The 26005-nt window shown below is 35.6% G+C and overlaps 1 protein-coding gene across 8 annotated transcripts in view; it reads left to right on the forward strand.

The window, feature by feature from the left end:
- TCF12 (transcription factor 12) overlaps positions 1 to 26005 on the forward strand; it is a 391020-nt gene that overhangs the window by 148605 nt on the left and 216410 nt on the right. For 7 of the 8 annotated variants that reach the window (XM_043921192.1, XM_043921189.1, XM_043921191.1 and 4 more), the window contains exon 4: positions 4179 to 4252. In XM_043921192.1, the coding sequence (XP_043777127.1) occupies positions 4179 to 4252 (74 nt within the window). Of the gene's footprint in view, positions 1 to 4178; positions 4253 to 11817; positions 11880 to 26005 lie in introns of all 8 variants that reach the window. The other variant, XM_043921196.1, reaches the window with a different exon arrangement.

Consider the following 26005-nt stretch of genomic DNA (forward strand, 5'->3'; position numbering starts at 1 on the left):
ATTCCCTTTCAGTCCTCCTCTGCGCTCTAGACTCCCCACCAGTACCTGAAATATTTTCCACATCTAGACCTGTTTCTCCCTTTACCCTCCTTGCAGTCTAGGGTGGCAGAGTCTCTGGTGATAGGTCTGGTGGTGGCAGGTGGGAAAGAAGGAGCTGGTCAGCAGCTCTACTTGTCATTCACCTCTTTTACCTCCAGGCAGTTCTTGTCTGAGACTCACTAAACCTTGAATAATGCTTTATGTACAAACTATGTACTGTTTGAGCCTCTGGAGGCCCAGATGGGGTGGTGAGATGGGAAACAGGCATATAGAGTATATAAAATAAGTCACTAATTAATTGAAAAAAACTCGTTTCCAGTTTTTGCTCATTGTTAAAAACCTAGAGAAGTCTCTAATACTCTGCGCTAGGAAAATGAAAGGAGTGGGATAGAAGCTGTGACATAAACTTATATTGACTCAAGAAAGGGAATACTTTCAAGTCAAAAATGGTGGTGGAGTGGAGAAGCAAGCAGACTAGTATCTGAGTCCTTCATAGAAACGAAATTAATGCTAGATGCGTTACTTTCACCTTATGAGTGTTGCTCTCTGACATCTCAAAACCTTGGTTACACCTTTTATTCCTTCTTCAGGTTCCCAGGCCAGAAGGCCCAGGCCCACTTCTTAGGGAAGTGCCTGTATGTATAGTAATTTATGATTTGCTTTCAATTACTTTTCATGTTGAATGTTTTACAAAAGAAGGAAGCAGTTTGTTTCATTTAATTCACAAACCAGTATTTTTAGATACAGGGTCTAAATTTAATGTTTTCTCTTTATTGGAAAATATTAAATAAAATAGTATGCCTTTTATATATTGGATTTTATTTTTATTTATTTATTTATTTTTATATTGGATTTTAATTGGTTCCATACAGAAAAGCAGGTACTTAGATTCTGTATATAAAAGATAAAAAAAGAAAAGTGAAAAAAAAAAAAAAAAAGAAAAGTGGCATTTAAATCTCTACATTAGTTAAATTATTGGTTCATCTTTTTAATTTTGTTGAATAGAAATAGAATAAGTTAATTAAAAAGTTAAGCAAAACTCAAGAAGTATTTCTACTTAATTATTGCTAAATTTTCTGTTGCATCTACCATTTTAATCTGTCAGTTGAGGCACTAGTATATCAAAATTTGTTGAATTGGCATGTGTAGGCTAGAAATAGGAAGGAAAGAAAAATATATGGCAGTGGTGGTCAGGCGTATCGTAATAGAAATGTTTCCCTTCTAATTACTGTATTGCAACTATGCTATATTTTCTTGTTGATAAATAATTTTTCAGATTTTGATCAATTTCTCTGTTGTTTGTTTTCTGTGTTTAATTTCTTTGTTCCTGGTTACCTTGGTCTTATGGCTGATGCTTTGGAAAGTTTATTATTCCTGTCATATTTCAGTTTGTACAGCCATTGTCTTCAGCAGAAAGGAGTCATTGTGCTAAAGGATGACTCTTGCTTTGTCAGTGCCAGCCACGACCTTCTTCTACTCAGAGTCTGGATACATTTAACAATAAAGCTATAGAGCTCTAAGTTTAAACCCTACCCGATCCTTTAAATTCTATAGCATCTTTTGAGTCCCCTACATGCCTAGTATCACTGTTACGTAGTACTCTTTAGTTCGTGGCTTAACTAATTACCATTTTTAAGTTTAATCTTTGCTCTTCTTACATGTTGAGTAAGTAGTGTCACGTGATGAAAATTAAGTATGTGTTTTCTCAAAATCTTACTTATCACTTTAACATTTTGTCTAAGATGTTTCCAATAGCAGGCACCTATTTTTCCTATTTTTTAAAAATAAGTGTATTGAAAATAACACATAGCCCTCATATTTAATTATTTGATAAAAGACAGTTCAGAATCATAAAATGAATTATTTTCATTAGAATAGGATCATCAAAATAAGTTTGTGTTATATGTTCTAAATGTTCAGTGGAAATCATCCCACCTCCAGGCCCACCAGTCTGTTTTCTGTTTCTATCGATTTGTTTGCTCTAGGTATCTTATGTAAGTGAAACCAAACCGTACTTGTCCGTTTGTGATTGGCTTATTTCACTTAACACAGTGTCCTCAGGTTATAGCATATGTAAGGATTTCCCTTCTTTTTAAAGCTGAATAATATTATATTGTATGTATATACCACATTTTGTTTATCCATACATCTGTCAATGATGTTGAACTTGCTTCCACATTTTGGCTATTGTAAATAATGCTCCTGTGAGTTATGGGTGTACAAATATTTGAGAACCTGTTTTTAGGAACTAATTTACTTTCACATTTTACTTTGGCTATATGATATTTTAAAAATTGTAACACATACAGAAAAAAGTTACAAATAGAAAGTATGATCTTTTAAAATAAAACTTTCCTAAAGTTACATACAATTTCATAAGTAGTTTTATATTAATGAATTTTATAGATCAGTAGTAGTCTTTGTCTTAGATTGAGTCTGATTGGAATCGTATCTAAAATGTTTGGAAAATAGATCACAGATAAACGGATACTGAAAAGATGGTAACAGAGTGTGTTTTTACATGATATTCTTGTATTCTTTATTCTCATATAAAGAATATTCTTGATATTCTTTACATGAAGTTGTAGAATCTTTTTTAAATCTAGAATTTTAATGAGAATTTTCCAAGAATGAACAGGACCCTTTTTTTTTTTCCCCCTACATGTAGTCTGTATGTTTTCAGAGCTGCTTTTTCATTTGAAATTATGTCTGGTATGCTATTTGTAGTAGTACCCATCTTTTCTCTGTACTGCTTTTGATGAAGTACAGAATCATAAAAACAATAAATTAGGGTCCTATTACCTGAGTTAGTAGTGTATTCCACTTTGGGTACTGACTTCCTTTCCTTCCTGTTGTCACCTAGTACTTAAATGAGTTTTGTCCGTATGAAAGAGCCTTGGGGCTTGTGGCTAGTTATGGGAGGATTTGTACTATTTAACTTAGTTCAGACTTTCTCATCTAAATCACAGAAGACATCAAGGATTTTTTTCTTTTTTTAAGAAAAAGAGGTTCTAAACTTAATAAAAAGCTGTCTTTGTAACATCTAGAGTTTCTCATGCAAGAATGAAGCAAAAAAAGCCAAGCATTTGTATTTCACCCTAGAAAGAAGGTCAGAAAGGATTGGGAAAGTGTCGAGGATAAGAAAGACTGTTCTCAAAACAGAAAAGGGATAAATGGCTAGATTGAGAGATCTCCAGCTCTTTTGGCTTTTTCTGGAGATTGGTTGGAAGATGAAAATAATGGCACCAAAACTTCAGAAGGTCTATTAAGAAGAACAGTGAATTGTTCTGTTGTTCATGGTAACTTATCCTTCTCACATAGAGTTTTCCTTTGTACTTTTACTAAGAGTGGATCTACTCATTTAGGATCAGATTTTGGGCAGATTTTTTTAGGACAAGTTGTCACATCATTTTAATATCTTTAATGTTGATATGATACGGTTTGATATAGTTTGATTTAGTTTGATGTCTTCAGTTAAGAATACTCAGTGCTTTGATAGAAACCAGTTTATTAACTTGAGCAATTGTTTAACTTGCTTCATTTTATAACCTTTATTGACTTCATATTTTCATGGAGGCAGTGCTAAACTTTGAAAGTGAGATTTCATCTACTGTTAGAATGGATGCAGACACAGGTGGAGAGACCGATATGCTTTGTTTGAAAGTGTCCAAAGACCTATATTGGATCTAAAATTCTGCAGTGTATATAGAGCTGTATGTGTGAGTGTGTATGTGCATGCATGCTTAGTCACTCAGTCGTGTCCAACTCTGCTACCTCATGGACAGTAGCCCTCTAGGCTCCTCTGTCCATAGGATTCTCCAGGCAAGAATACTGGAGTGAATTGCCATTCCCTTCTCCAGGAGATCTTCCCGACCCAGGGATTGAACTTGGGTCTCTTGCATTGCAAGTGGATTCTTTACCATTTGAGCCACCAGGGAAACTCTAGGGCATTGTATACAGCAGTGATAAAGATACTCCTAAATGACTTATTTCTGCAGATTTCTGAGACAAAGATTGATACACATACAGTTCCAATCAAATGCAGGTACCACTCATTGAATTGTAGTCTCTGCTGTACCAAACAAAACTTATCATAGTATCCTCTTGGATTTATGTTGTGTACTTTCTCCTCTCCTTAGGTATGGATGAACGAGGAGGTACAACATCTTGGGGAACAAGTGGTCAACCAAGTCCTTCTTACGACTCATCTAGAGTAAGTTTGCTCATTAACCCTTGATTAAAACTATAAAGATAATTTGGCAGAATAAGTAAGTTCTTTCATATATGAGTTCTATATTTTAAGAGAAGTTGAAGATTATCTTATTTTATGGGAGTATATTAGAATACCCAGTACCTTCACAGTAGCTTTACTTCTTTCCATTAACTGTCACACTTTGGGAGTTTATTTTGTCTCCTACAAAAAAAGAATTATTTTTGGTATTATTTCTACACCTTAACTACTTATAATTACCTTTTACTAAAGTTGGAAGAGCTTGGAATGCCTCACTAAGTATTCTCCAAACATCGTCATTTTTCTTCTTGTATTTATTTGTTTTGAGAGCTCTAAGTACCAACTTGGCGACCAAATTAACATTCTACACAATGAAAGGGGAAAAGGTTAGAGCCTTTTCCAACAATTAAAAAAACAAACAAACAAAAACCCAAAAACCCCCAGAACTTTAAAAGATGAGACTGAGAGTGAAAAGTAGACCAAAGAGTTGACAGTAAAATTAAGTGCTGTGCTTCCAGATTCTGTAGTAAATGGCTGAGGTGAAGAGATGCCTTTTCTAAAAAGTCATACTTTGAAAAATGATGAACTGTTTATTTCCCTCAGAATTAACCTAGAGATAATAGACAAGCACAAAATTTATGGGTACTTAACTCCAGAAGTAGACTGCTATAAGTGGAAGATAACCTGAATAATGTGATTGGAATTCATAGTCTCCATATGGGTTACCCTGTTTTGCATTGAAAAAGGCTGGATGAAAATACTTATTAAAGTATGTGGTTTTACTGTTTTGTTTGGCTGTAAGTGTTTAATTTATTTTAAATACTTTGGAGAAGAACTGGAATATCCAAGTGGAATCCAAATAACTAGAGAGAGAGAGAGACTGTTGAACATGGGTTTTAGTGTTTCCTTTTCTGGTATCAGTGCTGTGAAAGCTGGGTTGTGGTGTAAACAGCACTGTCTTGGGTATTATAGGATCTCCTACTGACGCTGCTTTGAACTTGCTGCTTAATCTTAGGCGTGGTATTTTATCTGTGGATAAACTGGCTGGTGTCCAAATTTCCTTCCACCTTTAAAAGTTTTTTATTTTTTGAGTAATACTGTGAATTTGAAATATAAGTTTCCTATTTTGATTTTGAGTAGGAATTTTATATATTGGAGGACACAATGCTACTTATTAATTAATATTGGATTATTTTCTTTCTAAGCCTTGAGTTGCTGTGTGATAACATGTTATTTCTTAAAATACATTAAATGGTGGCTTTGTACCTTACTTCACTTTCAAGCTTTCTAGAAGAGACCTTAATAATATATCCAAACATTTATGTATTTTATCATCCTGAAATTAAGTTTTCCTTTAGAGATTGCTTTTCTTTTTGCTATTTGATCTGTAGGTCAAATTGAAATGCTGTTTTTTACTCTTAATTTTTTTCCACTGTATATTATGTACAGTAAAAAGTTAAATTGATTTTTATAGTAGTTTTCTATTATAAAAATCCAGATTAATCTCAAGATACCCCATACAACCACACATACACACATATTACACACACACATTTTTTTCCCTAGTGATCTGCTGAGTGATCAGATAGAGCAGGGATTTACTACCCTTCTTTCTTTTTGTTCCTGGTAAAATCTACTCTTCCAGTAACTTTCTTCTATTTATCCTAGTCATGATTCTGAGTTAGTCAAGATGTTGAATTTTATTTATAATTTCAAAACATTTATGTTTCTCCTGAACTCTTCTCACCAGGGAGAGACATTTATGGTTATCTTTGCATCTGCCTTCAACACTCCTTTTTAAGAGTATTTTCAACTTTTTGAGTTTTACTATTAAATATCTTCCACCATCTTGACCATGTTTTTATTAATCATAAGTATAGATGAATATAACTTTGTTAATAGAAATTTCAGTTGAACAAAATACTTACTGAGTATTTTAATAGGTTGAGTTTTTAAAATTTAGAAATAAATAATGACTTTGGCTGAAAGCTAGTTTTGACACATTGTGAGTAAAATTAGCAAGTCAGTTTAAACTTTTGTGAAATATTAGGTACCTTTGTAGAAATTATATAAATGAGATTTTTTAGACTTTACCAAATTGTAAAAGTAACACGTTTCCTTCATAAAAAGTTACATCATTTAAAAAAACAATTTGATTTTACATTGCTGATGGAAAAAAATTTTAATTTTACTTTTTGTGATAAATTGTGATAAAAAGGTTTGTAAAAATGGCAGAATGAGTAGTTTGGTGGAGTTGTGAAGCGTATACTTTTAATTTAGATGGATTCAACTATCTGAGTTGCTGTTTTCCTCCCTCCCCCACTCAAAACTATAAGGAAGAAAGAATAATTTTTTTGCAGTACTGTAAAACAGCATTTGGCACCTGAAAGCTATTAATACTGTATTACTATGCATTTTAGGCTACAAGATTGGCTATGCAAAATCATGAAGGTTGAGCTCAATATTTATTTAACAACTTTCCAAGGAGAATTTTTGCAGTTTATACTTTTTGCCTAATAGATCCTGACTTTAATTCTAATGAAGATACCATTCTGCTCCAGTAAACTTGATGCATGAGTTCCACTGGCATTGTATGGTTAAGAGGCCACAAGCTTCTTATCTGTGTGTTAGCCTTCTGCCTATTCTTTCAGAATTAAGAAAGGTCACTGCAGTAAAGCTCTTTCTGGTGTGTCTGCCCTGTTTTATGCTAAATCCACCAGAAAAGTAGCCTCATAGTGTACAAGTGATTAGTTGAGTTTCTGGTTATCAAAACTACCCACTGCACATCATTCACTGCAGAGTTTTTGTTACGCAGACACCGAAATAAACACCATGCCTAATAATGGTTATGGAGGAAATGGTAGACATGTCTTAGGAAATGTGAAGATGGAACAGAACATGTTTGAGACACTTGAAGGGAAGTAACACAATATTTGTGGAATCTCTCTCAGCCTCCTCTGTCTTTATTAGAGTTCTGGTTTCTGCACTGTTGACCTCCTCCCAACCTGTGCAGAACAAAAACACGCACGTGAACAGATAAAAGCATGATGATGATTGAATAGCACTTCTAGTTTCAAAAATTTGTGAAGGTGTGATTGAATTTAAAGCACCAGAGACTGGAAGGAGTGATTAATCTCAGATAACTTAGACATGGGCAGAGGTATAATTAATGAGTTTGTCCGCTCCCTCCCTTATTTTTTATCCTTTCCTGCAAATGACTGTTTTCTATATTTGACATTTCTAACCAGGTATAAAGGCCAGAGAATATTATGATTTTTCTTATTTTCTACAGTGTTAATGATTTATTCTAGTTTCAGATTTTTCCCCTCTTCTTTGAAGGCAGTGATTAAGAGCACGTACTCTGGAGCCAGACTGCCTGGGTATGAGTCCCAGCTCTGCCACTTACTACATGTGTGATTCTGGGCAAGTTACTTAAATTCACTGTACCTCAGTTTACTCATCTGTGAAAGGGGAATAATAATAACTACTTTATAAGGTAATTGTTGTGAGAATCAAAAGAGATACACGTACAGCAAGAAGTGCTTAGATCAGTGTCTGGTACATAGTGAGTGTTCTGTAAGTGTTGACTCTAACCTCATATATGTCAAAATTTATCAACTAGATCTATTTGTAACAAACTTAAATGAGTGAATACATTTGCAATATGCTGTATTATAAGTGTAATGAATAAGAATTGTTTTCTGATTCAGTCATGCTTAATTACTTTTCTTTTAGATTTGTAAAGGATATAAAATTGATTTCCTTTCCCTTTCAATTTCTTTCTTGAGAAAGCAGAAATCTTCTGTCAAGCTTTGATATAAAAGTTTTAGTCTTCCTAATGCTTTATACCTAATGAATGCTCTATATGTTTGCTGAACATAATCAAATTGAAGAAGAATCATTAGATATACTAATGATGGTGTTTGAAGATCTTCTCTCTTGGAGGGGAAAGAACCAAAATTGATTTAAGGTGGCAAAGCTTGAAGTACGGGGTTGTATTAATTAATGGTAATAGACTTTTCTTCTGTGCTTACAAATTATTGCCCTAATTGATGACACTACTTAGTGAAGTATTTTATTTAAGGTCACAGCCTCTAAAGAGTTGTACTCCATGACTCTGGGCAAATTACATAACCTCTTTGTGGTTCAGGTCTTTAATGTCTGTAATTATGGTAATCTTACACATACTTTGTAGGATTTCAGAAGAGATGGAATGCAATAATACCTATGAAGTACTTCATTTATTGATACAATAAATGAAAGCTTCTATTATTATCAGCATTATTATTTTCTCCAGATATCTAATATTTCATTATGTGTTTTTGTGCTTATATTTCCTCATGTACAAATTCTATTTCAAAATGTTTGATCATTTTAATTTATGGAAATTCCAAGGGACCATGTCCTCTTGGTTTTTCTGCCATCTTAAGCTCTGCTACCCAACCTAGACTGATCTCAGAATGCAGTTGTACCATTGGAGTTTATATCCTGTCTAGGGGTTATGAGAGAGCTCATAAGAAAGAGAAGTCTTTTTGTTGATACTCTTTCCTAAGATACAGAGTTTGCATTCACTGATAGGTCACTACTAATAGAAGTTATATTTATAGGTACCATCAGTGACCAAGAGCTGGCTGTTTAATCATGAGTATTTTCAAATTACATATAATCCATCATGGTGGTTGTTTTGGAAAAGAAACATCATTCAACTGAGTAGAATTTGTGTGCTTATTTTTTTCTAATTGCTAAATTTCCACCATGGTTTACCTTCTCTTTATAATGTGGTTTGCAGAATGAAATAGTTGTGTGTGTTGCTTTTTTTTTTTCCCTCCCCATTTTGCAATATCATAGAATTTTCAGAGCTGGAAAGTGTGTTCGTTATTTATATCCAGTCTTTTTATTTCCTAAATGAGGAAACTAACAGAATTTGAGATTTGGCTAGGTTGAGATATGTGCTGCTGATACAAAATACACATGAGATTTGGCTAGAAACCTTGCCTAGTTAATGACAGATTCTGGCCTAGAACTCACATATTCTAAATTCTGTGCTAGTACTTTTGACCCCCTTAGTATTCCCAACTCAAAGAATTATCTAAAATTTTCCACTGTTTACTAAAGGAATGGGAGAAGAGAGAGGACAAAGGTGAAAAAAGAAGAGCATCTGCAACTGTTATCTCTAAAGAAGACATTGGACCTGATTTGATTTGTTTAAAAAAAAATTTGCCTAGCAAGTATAGTGTTTTGTAAGACAGAATAGTGTAGAGTTTAAGAGCTTGAATGTTGAAATCAAGATGTCTGGGCTTTGTTTCTGGCACTCCTTTTTGTTAGCTGTATGACTCTAGACATGTTACTTCTCTTTGCCTCGAACCTTTTCTTCTTTTTTTCATTGTTGGGGGGATGGGGTGGGGTGGATACTAATAATAACTACCTTACTGCAGTTCCGGACTTAAACCTATTAGTGGAGAAGGGGAAAACCAGTTATGTGGTGATGAGTTGGCTTTAAAATACTTAGTTTAGCTGCTGTGTATGACTCAGCGCAAAATAATGTCAGGAACTTTCTGTTGAGGGATAAATAGGTGGTATGTTTTGAGATCTTTCACTGTAATATGTATTGTGGCTTGTGCTACCTACCTGTTGCAGTGAAGGGATATGAGGGTTCAGCTTATTTGAAAAGCACCATCAGTGGTCATTTCTCAGATCACTTGTTAGGAGAATACATGGATGGCAGGCAGCTTGACTGATCAGATCAGGTATTAATAGAAAATGAAAATATTAGGGTACAAAGATTCAGAGGTTGTTCTAGACTTCTGAGCATCATACACAAATCCATTGATTGGGTACTTGGGTTAAGGGAAGCAAAAATAACTAAAAATTCAGCTAGAATAAACATAGAGCTTTCAGATTCTGTGGATACTAAAATGAGTCCATAAGGTTATCTGTATTCGTTATGTGTTACTTCTCTAACAGCTTCTGGACTGTGCCAGATGTGGCTAAAGGGATCTTAATTTTCCTTAGTGCTCGCTCCATTCTTAGCAGGTATTCAATATCTGTTCCTTCATAGATATGGAATAGCTTGGCTAAGAGCCACTCCGAAGTTTGATGGGTAGCAAGTTAGAGATGGCACAACAGAAGCATAGCTCCCCTCATATGCTGTCTATTCAAAAAAAACAAAAAACAAAAAATAGAGGTAATTCTGACCCCAGAAAGGGTTATACTGGATGCAGTTTTGAGAGAACTTGGTGTGTACTTAATTTACATTTGACAGTAGAGGCCTTGGGAATATCTAGGAGTAGAGAGAATGCGTTGTTTTCTTCTTCCGCTAGAGCACAGTGGCATAAGAGTTACCCTTGTAAATAAGGATGACAGTGTTGTCTGCTTTTTTGGAACTTGCATTTACTGTGGTGCCCCAGTGTTACCATGCTGAGATTTGTGGATGCACTCAGTTTTTTTTAAATGTCCTAAGTGAATAAATGTGTATCTTAGAGTTCAGGAAATATGATTAGTAATACAAGTAATATTTATTTTAAGTAAACTATAGAACTTTAACTCTTTAAGGCCTCAGTGAGAAGCTTTAATTAGGTGACGAATAACTAATTACCAAGGTAATTTCATTGATTACCATGAGATTACAGGAGAGGGAGAAATTACTTTGGGTGGTCAGGAAAGACTTATTAGAATAGGAAATGTTTGAATAGAATACTGTAGGACAAACAGTACTTGTGCAAATAAGGTGGAAAGGAAGAAAACTTTTCGGAAATATAGAATGATGGCACCACAAGTTACAGAGGCACCAAAATCACAAATGCAGTAAATACCAAATAACCCTTTGCTTTGTAGGGGATTAGTATGATAGGGCAGATAACCTTTCTGTAGAAGAAATAAAGTCTATCCTTTGGGGAATAGAGAGCCAATTAAATATGGACTTTGACACAGGGAATGGCACAAAGGTTTTATGAAGATCAGTACATTGGGTATGAAGGATGGATTCAGAGTGAAAAAGTGACATGAGATTGGATGATCTGAGTCGCTGTTATTACAGGCTCACTTGTAATGAAATAAGACTTAAGTTGAGCTAATAAGATTAGGATCACAAAATAATTGAAAGAGAAGAGATGTCACAAAGGAAAAAGAAACTGGCACAGTTAGTGACTGAGAAAGATATAAAATCATGTAGCCTCACTCCCCCCAGAGAATGATGACTCCTGAATTAAACTCCATGTGTTTTATTTAGGTTTTGACAAGTTAGCTGTGGTTGTGTTATACCACTACCAGATTGATTTTGATAAATAGCTTCTCTTATAAATGGAAAAATCTAGTTGTGTGAATAAAAAAATAGTTTTTTTCTCATTGTCCCCCATTTGTCAGTATTGATGGGTAATGAAGTTCTCTCCCTTAGAACACATATTTTTTCTAGATTGTTTTCTGTTTGCAATTGTTTTTATTTTTGAATGGGAAAATGGTATAGGTTTTATAGATACTATGAGATCAAATGCAATAATTAGAAAGGACACACAAATTTTGAAATAGTATTTTATGCCTCTTGATCTCAGGTACAAAACACGAGATGAAGCAGTTAAATAGCAAAGCAAGACAGGAGGGACAGAGAATTAAAGTAAGTGTTTTCTGTATATTGCATCTATGTTCCCATTAATTTGTTTTGTTATGTAACTGCTCCTTCTAAATGTTCTGAATATGAAGAAAACTATGGGTGAGAAAAAGGTGTGTCTTAAAGTTAGGTTCAGATAAACCCATGAGAGAAAATTTTGTTTGTTACTCGTGGTCTTATTCAAAACAATACCTGCCTATAAATTATGATCTTAATGTTTTCGGTTAAGAAAAAAAATTGGATTAAGATGACATACACTCCTTTAAATTTCTTGCTAGTGGATATTTAAAGTGAAAGAAATCACATAGCTATCAGATTTTCTACTTTTCCATTTTTAAGCTAGTCAGACCTTCTGTTTTTTCAGTTTAGCCATTCTTCCAGGGACAGTGTCTGTTGAGATGTTCTACCAAAGATCTTTTGGGCTAGCAGGTCAGTTTCTCATCTCATTGTGGGTTTCATTTAACTTTGTTTGTCTATGAAATAGCATCTTTATCAGGTTTGATCTTTATAATTCTCTCTCTTTTTTTATCTCAGTGTTGTCTTTAAAGTTAACAAGTGAGAGTCAAAACAAGTTAATCTTTGAATCTCTTCTTTGTCCCTTTTTGTAATTTTTTGGACAGATTTTTAATTATTTTCTTTAAATTTAGATGTTTCTTATTCATGAAAAAATAGTGGAGGGTAGATTCTGGCAGGATACATCTTTAGGTCTGCTTAGCCTGTTTTAATTAATAACAATATTTACAACTACCATTTGTCACTGTATGGCTTAAAACCTTTCACATATTACCTTTTGTAAGCTTCATACCAGCTCATCAAGAAACCATTTGAAAAGTCATCATTTTAGAGGTGAAGAAACTGGGGGTCAGAGAAGGTAGATAACTAAACAAATACTAAGCACCCAAGACTAGTAGCCAGGTAGTATGATTTTAAATTACTGTCCCTTTGGACCGTATCACACTGGCTATAATAGTTTAAAAGAGACCCCAAGTGAAAGCCACTCAGTCGTGTCCAACTCTTTGCGAACCATGGACTATGGTCTGCAAGGTTCCTCTGTCCACGGAATTCTCCAGGCAAGAATACTGAAGTGGGTAGCCATTCCCTTCAACAGAGGATCTTCCTGACCCAGGGATCAAACCTGGGTCTCCTGCGTTGTAGGCAGGTTCTTTACTGTCTGAACCACCAGGGAAACCGCAAAATAGTTGTTATTACTACTTATCTGGGACTTGGACACATAGTAGATGCTGTGAGATGATGGTTACTATCATTATTTATTGAAAAAATATTATTTACATTTTAGGCATAAAAAATATAAGCCATGGAATGAGTCAGATAAGTTTGTTTCCTGGTATCACTACTGTATTTGACCTTGGAAAAGATAAAATAACTTAATTTCTCATCTCAGATTTCTCATCTGCAGTGAGATTTGTTGGATAAGAAGTGTGTGAAAATTAAATGAAAGAATAACATTCGGCACATGTCTGTAATTTATTAAAAAGTCTGTAAGTGTTCCTCTTTTTACATTCAGTCTCATAAAAACCCATCTTGGGATTTGGAGATTATTAGGAGAAATAAAATTGGGCAACCCAGATTCTTTGAAAGTAGATTCTTATTAGTCTACATTCTTAAAGACAGAATGTAAATTCTAAAAGAAGAGGCCTCAGATGATTCCTCAAATCTGTTTGAAAGTTATCTACCTCACAAGGTAGTGATGAGACTTCAGTGAGCTTATGTATGTCACAGGCTTCAGTTCAGTTGCGTCCAACTGTTCATGACCCCATGGACTGCAGCACGCCAGGCTTCCCTGTCCATCACCAACTCCAGGAGCTTGCTCAAACTCATGTCCATTGAGTCGGTGATGCCATCCAACCATCTCATCCTCTGTTGGCACCTTCTTTTCCTGCCTTCAATCTTTCCCAGAATCAGGGTCTTCTCAAATGAGTCAGCTTTTCACGTCAGGTGGCCAAAGTATTGGAGCTTCAGCTTCAGCATCAGTCCTTCCAATGAATATTTGGACTGGTTTCCTTTAGGATTGACTGGTTGGCTCTCCTTGCAGTCCAAGGGACTCTCGAGAGTCTTCTCCAACCAATACCACAATTCAAAAGCATCAATTCTACAGTGCTCAGCTTTCTTTATAGTCCAACTCTCACATCCATAGATGACTGCTGGAAAAAGCAGAGCTTTGAGTAGATGGACTTTTGTCAGCAGAATAATGTCTCTGGTTTTTAATATACTGTCTAGGTTGGTCATAGCTTTTCTTCCAAGAGCAAGTGTTTTTTAATTTCATGGCTGTAGTCATCATCTGCAGAGATTTTGAAGCCCAAGAAAATAAAGTCTGTCACTGTTTCCATTCTTTCCCCGTCTGTTTGCCATGAAGTGATGGGGCCGGATGCCATGATCTTGGTTTTTTGAATGTTGAGTTTTAAGCCAGCTTTTTCCCTCTCCTCTTTGACTTTCATCAAGAGGTTTTTCAGTTCCTCTCTGCTTTCTGCCTTAAGGGGGGTGTCATCTGCATATCTGAGGTTATTGATATTTCTCCCAGGAGTCTTGATTCCAGCTTGTGCTTCATCCAGCCTGGCATTTCACATGATGTTCTCTGAATATAAGTTAAATAAGCAGGGTGACAATATACAGCCTTGATATACTCCTTTCCCAATTTGTAACCAGTCTGTCGTTCCATATCCGGTTCTAACTGCACACAGATTTCTCAGAAGGCAGGTAAGGTGGTCTGGTAGTCCCATCTCTAAGAATTTTCCAGAGTTTGTTGTGCTCCACACAGTCAAAGGCTTTGGCATAGTCAACAAAGCAGAAGTAGATGTTTTTCTGGAACTCTCTTGCTTTTTTGATGATTCAACAGATGTTGGCAATTTGATCTCTGGTTCCTCTGCCTTTTCTAAATCCAGCTTGAACATCTGGAAGTTATTGGTTCATGTACTGTTGAAGCTTTGCTTGGAGAATTTTGAACATTACTTTGCTAGTTTGTGAGATGAGTGTAATTGTGCAGTTGTTTGGGCATTCTTTGGCATTGCCTTTCTTTAGGATTGGGATGAAAATTGACCTTTTTCAGTCCTGTGGCCACCTGCTGAGTTTTCCAAATTTGCTGGCATATTGAGTGCAGCACTTTAACAGCATCATCTTTTAAGGACTTGAAATAATTCAGCTGGAATTCCATCATCTCTACTAGCTTTGTTCATAGTAATGCTACCTGAGGCCCAATTGTCTTTGGACTCCAGAAAAGTCAAAGATTTAGCATGATCAGTTAATATCAGTTCCTCGTGTGATATATTTTTGTTGCATATTCTAACATTTTTATTTTGAGAATAACAAGCTTGGACTGATATCCTCTGACATATTGAATAGATACTTAATCCTTTTTGCTGTCAAGTGAAGTAATTATTTCATGTGGTTTTATGTCAGAAGCAGTCTGTAGCATTTTGCATGGAGTAGTTCATATTCTTAGTGTTTAGGAAATTACTTAGTGATTAACCAGTGAAGCATCAGCTGTCCTGAACCAAATGTCTTTTCTGCATTGGTGATACTATGAAATCTCATTAAGTTTATTTTTCTGAGTCCTTACTCTGTAAAAATTTTATTGAATTTTTTTTCCCCTAAGAACCCTACCTTGCTCTTGTAGATAACACTTTTCCTCAGTGTCTTTCTTCCCAGTTTGGAATTTTATAGTCTTCTCTTGGGTGTCCAAATTTTAGTTTGTGGGCTGTTCACATTTTTTCTTCCACTTTTTTTCATTTATGAAAGATTTATTGAGATTTCACTGGCATTTGTTGGGTAAAACAAAAATGCTCAGTCCATGTTTCTTGGGCAGAAGGAGCATTCATTTTCACATGAAAGCAGAGAATGATACCATAGAATGATAGAAGTTATAATCATGAAGGCCAAGGGAGAGTAGAAGCACAAAAATAGAAGCAATACTTCGTTATAAAACCTCCAGAGCATATCAAATGACAAAGATGGTTTGTAATACAATAGAGATCTTCAATCTAGAGACTTCTCCCATTTGATGAGTAAACTTGGTCAAATGAGTTACTTATTCTGGGCTTAATTCCTAACATGTAAAACAAAAATTTTTGAACAAGATCAGAGTTTCTTGAACTGGGCTTAGTTTATTAATGAACAGTATGGAAATACAGAGCTCCATGATCCAATATATTTATATATTATTGAGTTAAAAGAAAATTAGATTTCCTTGTTGGTATTAAGTGTCTCAGAATTTATTATAAATTATAAATCTTTAAGAAAGGGATAGAATATAGTACTTCTTTTTTTTCTACTGTCGCATCCTATTACCAATGAATTGTTTGATAGTAACAGTCTCAATAAATAGTAAATTTGACAACGTATATACTTAACTTATTTTTGTTGGTAGTGTTCAATGAAAAGATTGTCCTTTTCCCCATTGAATTCCCCTGTTATCTCTGTTGAAAATCAATTAGCCATGTAAGGGAGGATCAATTTCCAGACTCTCTGTTCCATTGATTTTTTTTTTAACCTTAGCATCAATACTATATTATCTTGATTACTGTACCTTTAAAATACAGATGAATATCAAGTAGTGTAAGTCATGCAGTCTTACTTTGTTTCAAAATTGTTTTTCCTATTTTAGATATATTGCATAGACAATGAAAAGTTTGAAACCAGCATATCAGTTTCTACAAAAATCTTCTGGGATTTTTGGTGGGATTGCAAGGACTCTCATCAGTTTAACGGGAATTGATCAACAATGTGGAATCTTCTGATCAATGACTATTGTTATAACTCTCTTGCTCTAACTTCTTTCAGTAATGTTTATAGTTTTCAATGAACACATATTGTACATTTTTCATTTAGTTAATTCTAAATAAATATTTTTGATGTTATAAGTTTCAATTTCTAGTTTTTCATATCTTACATAAAGCTATAATAGGTTTGGCATATTGACCTTGTATCCTGCAGTTTGCTAAACTCAGTGGCTGTAGTACCTTTTTTTGTACATCCTGAAGGATTTTCTGTTTGTATATGAGAATTTAACTTTTTCTTTTCCAACCTGAATTTTTCCCGTTTTTTGAATTGATTGTGATTTCTTTGCCCTGTCCATATATATTGGGATAACAATCAGTCTTTTACCATTAAACTTGATATTAGTTACAGATTTTGTTCATATGATATATTAGATTGAGGAAGATTCCTTTTCTTAATTTGTTGAGAATATTTATAAAAAATGGATGTTGGACTTTATTTAAAATTTTTTTTCCTCTATTGAGGTGATCATATGAATTTTCTTTATTAATGTGTAAAATTATATGATTACTATTTTTAATTTTAAGCCAACCTTGCAATTCTGAGAAAAATAGCTCTAGGTTATTATTGTTGTTGTTATGTATTATTAAATTCAATTTGCTGAAATGAATATAAATATAAGAATTTTTATATTTGAGTAATACTGATCTGTAGTATTTTTTTCTTGTCTTGCCTGCCAGAATTTGGCATCACAATGATACCTCAAAGAATGCGTTGAGAAATATTACTTGCATTTTAATTCTTTGAAAGAATTTATGTAGTACTGCTCTTATTTCCTCTTCAAATATTTTTCAGAATTTACCAGTGAAGATACGTGGGCCTGGAGTTTTCTTTGGAGGATTGTTTTTAATTTTAACTTCATTAATTGATAAGAGCTGTTCAAGTTTTTTCTTGAGTGAACTTTGTTAGTTTGTGTATTTTAAGAAATATATCTATTTGTCCATTTCCTCTAAATTGAATTAATGGCATAAAGGTAATAATTTTCTTTACTTTTATATATTTATATTAGTTTATCTCTTGCTATAATATCAAATTACTGCAATCTTAGTAGCTTGAAATAGTACACTTCTATGGATTCATGGTTTCTGTGGGTGATGAATTGGTATAGCTTAGCTTGATCCTTTGCTTCAAGCTCTTTTATAAGGCTGTAAACAAAGTATTCACCAGAACTAGGGTCTCATCTGAAACATTGGGGAAGGGTCTCCTTCTGAGATTATCTATTTTTGGGTAAGACTCAGTTCCTTTTGGTTTGTTGAAGACGAATGTTCCATTTTGGCTAGAAGCTGCCTTCAGTATCTTGCCAGCTGGGCCTTTCCATCATGGCAGCTTACTTCATCAAAGCTGTCAAGGGCAGAGGGGTCTGCTAGCAAGATAGAATGCACAGTATTATGAAGCCTAATTATAGAAATGACATCCTATCACTTTGCAATGTTCTGTTGATTAGAAGCAAGTCAATAGGTTAAGTCACACTCAAGAAGAATGGCTTATATAAGGGTATGAATACCAGAAGGCAGATATTGGGGGGCATCTTAGAGTCCACTTGGCACAGTGTTTGTAGAATCTGTAGTTAAAATCCCTACCTCATTTCTGATTTTGGTGAACTGTTTCTTTTTTTTCCTGATCAGTATGCCTAGAGGTGTATCTCTTTTACTGACTTTATCAAAGAATTTGTTTTTGTTTCATTGGTTTTCTCAATTGTTTTTCTCTTTTCACTATGTTTGACTTCTACTCTACCTCTACTTTGAGTTTAGTTTGCTTTTTGTTTTTTAGTTTACCAAGGTGGGAGTTGTGGTCATTGATTTCTAACAGGCATTTAGTACTATAAATTTTCCTCTGATCATGATGTTACCTGTATCCCTCAGTTTTTCCCATTTTGTATTTTCATTTCATTCAGTTAAAAATACTTTATAATTTTGTTACCAAATGAGTAGGGTCCCATCATTCTCCATTTACAAAATCAATTACATACTCAAAAATGGAAGAAATGAAAGATGGCTTTAATTAGAATGCCAGCCATCTGTATAGATGGTAGACTCAGCATCCCCCAAAAACCAACTCAAGGTTCTGCTTGGCCGTGAAACTTTAAAGAAGAAGGAGGGAAGTAATCTCAGTTAATCATTGAGATAGGAGGTCAAAGTTATTTTCATCCCCCACACTGCCTACAGACTCACTGACTTCTTGTGATCTTCCTCTAGATGTTACCTTGTTCACACAGTTTGTTCAGGAGATTACTGAAGGGAAAGCTAGGGAAGCGATCTGGTCATCTGTTAATTGCTTATTCTTCATTTCTACTTCTTTAATCTATGGAAAGAACCCACAAGTTAGGCAAGGTATTGTGTGACTAAAAGCTTTGAAAGGTGTGCTTGGACTGGAGATTAGTAGAGCATGGGGGAGTGCCTGGTAAAGTTTGTTATAATACAGCTTTGCTAAAGTGACAAGAAAAGGGGCTGAGGGTGGTTTCCTGCAAAGGACCACTTGCAGATCCCCACTGGTCAGAACATCATTCCATCTCTATGGAATTAGGGGTGAAGGTCTATTTTCTGTAACTTCATGCTGACATAGGTACTGTATTCTCAGAGTGGAAGGTATCAATGTGGGTCTGTTTTGCTGACAGTTTTGGTTGTCCGCTTAAATATATGGGCAGAGTGAATCACAATTATTTTGATGCTCAAAAAGATAAAGATGATTGATTATGAGCAATAATGTTAATCCCATTCTCTTGAGGCCAGGTCTTGGAATTTTGCAAGCCATAGATTCAGTACTGCTCAAAATGAAACAGCCTATGTCATGGCTACAGTCTGGTTATCATGCACTTAACTCTTTTCCTGCAGTGGCAGTTATAGTATCTATAAAACAATTCTGTGTTGGTTCTAATCATTAACTTCTCAGTTTTGTACTTGGGGTGGGGTACAGGGTTCTGCTCTGTTCCAGTTTTCCTATTGATTTCTTCCTTGACCCTTGGGTTATTTAGAAGTATATGTTTAAATTTGTAATATTTGGAGATTATCTGCAGGTGTTTTTATCATTAATATTTAATTTCGTTCCATTGTAGCCAGAGTACATGCTTTAGTTCTTTGTATAAATTCGTATTTCTAAACTGGTATTATTTCCTTTTTGATTGAAGAACTTCCTTTAACATTCCCCATCGTGTAGGTCTGGTGCTGGTAAGTTTTTCTTGTTCCATGTGAAACAAGAAATATTCTTAATATTTTTTTACAAAATGTATAGAGTTCTAAGTTATGGTCTCTTTTTTCTTTTCCTTCTTCCTTTCTTCCTTTCTTCCTTTTCCTCCTCCTCTCCCTGTTCCCTGCCCTTTCCCTCTCCCCAATAATACTAGGATCCCCCTTGTTTCCTCTGTCTCAGGGGTTACAGTCCTTTACTGCCCACGTCCAGTGTCTCAAAAGTATTGCTTAACATATTTCATTTAGGTTTCTTTTTTTTTTTTTGGTATTAAGTACAAGGGTTAATCTGGTCTCTGTTAATCTGAACTCTGTCTTGTCTGAAAGTGTAAGTGAAAATATAGTTTTTTAATTAGGCTAATCTGATAGGGACCATGGATTTGGTTCATCAATAGGAGCCCTGTGAGCAGCACATTATAAATGAATGGAGAAGTGAAACCAGCCCTGTTAGCTTTTTCTGCACAACACTGAAAATACTGGCTTATTCAAGAGATCTTTGGAATTTTAATACTCTATTCACTACTGTATAATTGCTTTCCTTACTACCAGCTATCTCCCAAAATATTTGTCTAGCGATACTTTGTAATCAGAAATCAAAAATAATGTTCTATTAGTATAATAAGATTAGATATCTGCTACTAACTGTGTGATCTTAGGCCTGCCCTTGACTTTCCTGAATCTTTCCTCATCTCTGAAATAAGTCCTCTCTCTTAAATAAATTATTTTCAACCAAGGTTTCCGGATTCTGAAAAGATAGTGGTAGTGAGGGATTCGTGATTTATTTTAAAATACAGTAAATAGTTGCATCCAGTAGTATACTTAGTGTGTTTTAGGGACCTCTTGGTGTCCCTGGGACTCCTGTAGAGTGTTGAAAGGTTAAAACTATTTTCTTGATACTACTAAAACTTTGCCATTTCAGTATTATTCTTTCCTTTGTTTGATGTGGAGTTTCTAAATGCTACATATTATATGATGATGTCAGCTCTGACAGTTCTTGTGTTTTTAAAATTCCTTAAGTTTAATTTCTCATATGGTAATTATCAGTGAATATGTCCCACTTTGCCTGTGCCTCAGTGGTGAAAAACCTGCCTGCAGTGCAGGAGACACGGATTTGATCCCTGGGTCGGGAAAATCCCCTGAAGTAGAAAATGGAAACCAGATCCAGTATTCCTGCCTGGAAAATTCCATGGACAGAGGAAGCTGGAGGGCGGCAGTCCATGGGGGTACAAAGAGTCAGACACAACCGAGCGAGCAACTGAACGGACTGATGTCCCACATAAACAGAAGCCTTTTGGGCTTCTTTGTCTTTTAAGAGAAAATGTTTTTTATACAAGAAATCCCGAGACCAAGGGATTCTGAGACCGTGAAAATGGATGGCCTAATAGAAATTATTCTCTGTTTAAGTACATATTCTGTTGCCAGGTTTCTTAGTGCTGGAGATGGGGAAAAAAAAAATTAGTGGCTAGCAGTAACTCTTCTGCTGTCATGATTCCCAAGTTTAAATAAATTCTGTACCTTAAATAAATTCTGACCTTGGGAAAGTTATTTAAATTCTCTAGGAGAAAATTTCCTCATCTAGGAGATGGAGAAAATATGGTTTCTATACATAGTTTAAATTAACTGATAGAATGCGTGACAGCCCTCGATAGCATATAGTAGTCACTCAGTGAAAGCTAACTGTGATGCTTATGATGCCACTGGAGGCAAGCTTATTGATATTTTTGTTATCTGATTATCACTGTTTCATTTTTCTCTGCCTGCCTGTCACTGCTTATTCTTCTTTGAAGCTGTGCTGGTATATTGCCATTTTCTAAACTATACTCAACCCAGGAAGCTTAACTTGGAGGTTGCCAGACTGTCTTCGGCTTCTTTCAAAATATCACTGACCATGCCAACTTGTCCCTTAAACTAATAGGGAGTCTAATATTACTATCAAACATTTGCAAGCTATAATGTGAAACATCTGAGGCTCAGACCTCGCAAATGTTTATTAAAATATTTTCAGATACCGTCTCTTTTTTCTTCCAAACTGTGAACTCCTTGAAAGCAAATACTGTTTTATTCATCCTTGTATCCTAGCACTTAGCACAGTGCTTGATATTATTTGGCAGTAATACTTATATATACATATGCATTGTCATGCTTTCATTCACACATTTTTGCCTCTTTAATTTTGTAAATAACTAGATTAAAATGATATGAGAAGACAGGTAAAAGAAAAGAGAGATGGTTAGAGGAAAGAAGAAGGCCAGAGGGAAGTCAGAAGGAGTAGAGACAAGAAGATCCCTTCTCAGAAGTGTTGATAAACCCACCTGGTGGCATCTATAGTAGAATTTAATAGTATACACTGGAAACATAAGAAGTTGAAGCAGACAGGCAAACGAGAGAAAATCAATTTAGTCATTACTATGAATGAAATTGGCAGATATGATCAATAAGGTGATAAGTCAGTTACTACCACTATTAGCCTTAGTATCGAAGTGGCACGTCTCCCAATCTCTCTTAGGAGGCATATATATATTAAAAAAAAAAAAAAAAAGACTGGTCTTATTGTGAACTAGTAAAGGAAAGCCAGTCTCCAATGTTGCTCATTATCTGAAAATTTAGCATGATGTACTTAACTAATCTTGTGTTTTTTAAGTATCTGAAAAATTTGTACTGGGTGAAAATATAGTAAAACAGTATCAAATTAGACTAAATGTCTGAATTACAGTGTAATTTTATTCTTAAGGAAATAACTATCTTGTTATTCTTACTTTTAATTAGGTATATTAGCTGTAAGTATTCTAATGAATTAGTACCGTTTAAACACCAAAATCAGATTGATTATATTCTTTGCAGCCAAAGATAGAGAAGCTCTATACAGTCAGCAAAAACAAGACCAGGAGCTGACTGTGGCTCAGATCATGAACTATTTATTGCCAAATTCAGACTTAAATTGAAGAAAGTAGGGGAAACCTCTAGACCATTCAGGTATGACCTAAATCAAATCCCTTATGGTTATACAGTGGAAATAAGAAATAGATTTCTGGGACTAGATCTGATAGAGTGCCTGACAAACTATGGACGGAGGTTCGAGACACTGTACAGGAGACAGGGATCAAGACCATCCCCATGGAAAAGAAATGCAAAAAGGCAAAATGGTTGTCTGAGGAGGCCTTTAAATAGCTGTGAAGAGAAGCCAAAAGCAAAGGAGAAAAGGAAAGATATTCCCATTTGAATGCAGAGTTCCAAAGAATAGCAAGGAGAGATAAGAAAGCCTTCCTCAGCGATCAGTGCAAAGAAATAGAGGAAAACAACAGAATGAGAAAGACTAGAGATCTCTTCAAGAAAATTAGAGATACCAAGGGAACATTTCATGCAAAGATGGGTTCGATAAAGGACAGAAATGGTATGGACCTAACAGAAGCAGAAGATGTTAAGAAGTGGTGGCAAGAATACACAGAAGAACTGTACAAAAAAGACCTTCACGACCCAGATAATCACGATGGTGTGATCACTCACCTAGAGCCAGATGTCCTGGAATGTGAAGTCAAGTGGGCTTTAGAAAGAATCACTACAAACACAGCTAGTGGAGGTGATGGCATCCCAGTGGAGCTATTTCAAATCCTGAAAGATGACGCTGTGAAAGTGCTGCACTCAATATGCCAGCAAATTTGGAAAACTCAGCAGTGGCCACAGGACTTGAAAAGGTCAGTGTTCATTCCAGTCCCACAGAAAGGCAATGCCAAAGAATGCTCAGATTACCACACAGTTGTACTCATCTCACACACTAGTAAAGTAATGCTCAAAATTCTCCAAGCCAGGCTTCAGCAATACGTGAACTGTGAACTTCCAGATGTTCAAGCTGGCTTTAGAAGAGGCAGAGGAACCAGAGATCAAATTGCCAACATCCTCTGGATCATCAAAAAAAGAAGAGAGTTCCAGAAAAACATCTATTTCTGCTTTATTGACTATGCCAAAGCCTTTGACTGTGTGGATCACAATAAACTGTGGAAAATTCTGAAGGAGATGGGAATACCAGACCACCTGATCTGCCTCTTGAGAAACCTGTATGCAGGTCAGGAAGCTAGAGTTAGAACTGGACATGAAACAACAGACTGGTTCCAAATAGGAAAAGGAGTATGTCCAGGCTGTATTTTGTCACCCTACTTATTTAACTTATATGCAGAGTACATCATGAGAAATGCTGGGCTGGAAGAAGCACAAGCTGGAATCAAGATTGCCGGGAGAAATATCAATAACCTCAGATATGCTGATGACACCACCCTTATGGCAGAAAGTGAAGAGGAATTAAAAATCCTCTTGATGAAAGTGAAAGAGGAGAGTGAAAAAGTTGGCTTAAAGCTCAACATTCAGAAAACTAAGATTATGGCATCTGGTCCCATCACTTCATAGGAAATAGATGGGTAAACAGTGGAAACAGTGTCAGACTTTATTTTTTGGGGCTCCAAAATCACTGCAGATGGTGATTGCAGCCATGAAATTAAAAGATGTTTACTCCTTGGAAGGAAAGTTACGACCAACCTAGATAGCATATTAAAGCAGAGACATTACTTTGCCAACAAAGGTCCGTCTAGTCAAAGCTATGGTTTTTCCAGTGGTCATGTTGGACTGTGAAGAAAGCCGAGCACCGAAAAATTGATGCTTTTGAACTATTGTGTTGGAGAAGACTCTTGAGAGTCCCTTGGACTGCAAGGAAATCCAACCAGTCCATCCTGAAGGAGGTAAGTCCTGGGTGTTCATTGGAAGGACTGATGCTGAAGCTGAAACTCCAATACTTTGGCCACCTCATGCAAAGAGTTACTCTTTGGAAAAGACCTTGATGCTGGGAGGGATTGGGGGCAGGAGGAGAAGGGGACAACAGAGGATGAGATGGCTGGATGGCATCACTGACTCGATGGACATGGGTTTGAGTAAAGTCCGGGAGCTGGTGATGGACAGAGAGGCCTGGCGTGCTGCGATTCATGGGGTCGCAAAGAGTCGGACACAACTGAGCGACTGAAGTGACTGAAATTTCCTTGTCATTTTCATTTAATTGTGCTGTGCTTAGTCACTGCATTGTGTCCAACCCCCATGGACTGCTGCCTTCCATGTTCCTCTGTCCATGGGAATTCTCCAGGCAAGAATACTGGAGTGAGTTACCATGTCCTCAGGGATTTCTCAACCCAGGGATCGAACCTAGGTCTCCCACATTGCAGGCGGATTCTTTACCATCTAAGCCAACAGGGACGCCCAGGAATACTGGAGTGGGTAGACTATCCCTTCTCCAGGGGATCTTCCCAACCTAGGAATCGAACCAGGGTCCACATTGCAAGTGGATTCTTTACCAGCTGAGCTACCAGGGAAGCCCTTCATTTAATACCAGGTTTAGAGTACACATACACACATCAGAGCAAAGGTTTTCTCTGATAATAGATCTCATAACAATTTGATTGTGTACCTGATGAAGTTGCTGTTTTGTGTGTTATTACCATATTGCATGAAGAATAACCTTACACAATAGCATCATGGTCATGGAGTGAGGTACTTCCATTTAGAAGCATTCAGAACTCATACTAACTGAACAGTCGGTTCACCCCTCATACTCACTTTAGGGTGCATGCTTTTTTTTAGTAGAGTGAAAGAAGGGTTTCTGCTTTCTTTTTTATGAGTTCACATAATTTGGTTAGATAAATATATGTACTATTTGAGTAAATTATGATATCTAGACATGTGAGAAGCTTTAAAAATCCTGCTTTTAGTTATTTAAAAAAGTTGGTTTGCCTTTGTACATGTTCTGCGAACTGATGAATGAGTGCTCCCCCAGGGATCATTCCTCAGCAGTATATTGGAATTACTCAGAGGCCTTGCTAGGCCTCCTCCTGATGAAGGAGTAGATAGCTTTACTTACTGATTCTTAAAAGCAAGGAGATTGACAGACATGCAAAAATGAGTAATGGGTCTTTTTATAAAAGTGCCATGAGAAGGGAGGGTAATGTATTTAGAATTAAATTCCTCTGATCTTCATAGTAGTAAAGGCTAATCTAGAAAAGTTTCTTTAAATACATCTTTGAAATGTTAACATATGGATGGAAAATATAGTGATTCTAAAGCTGCAGTTGTGGGATATTTATAGACAGATACAATTTTTAAAATTCTTTCTTAAACTAAGAAAGAGTT

This window comes from Cervus elaphus, chromosome 12, assembly GCF_910594005.1.
Source record: "Cervus elaphus chromosome 12, mCerEla1.1, whole genome shotgun sequence".
Classification (NCBI taxonomy): Eukaryota; Metazoa; Chordata; class Mammalia; order Artiodactyla; family Cervidae; genus Cervus; species Cervus elaphus.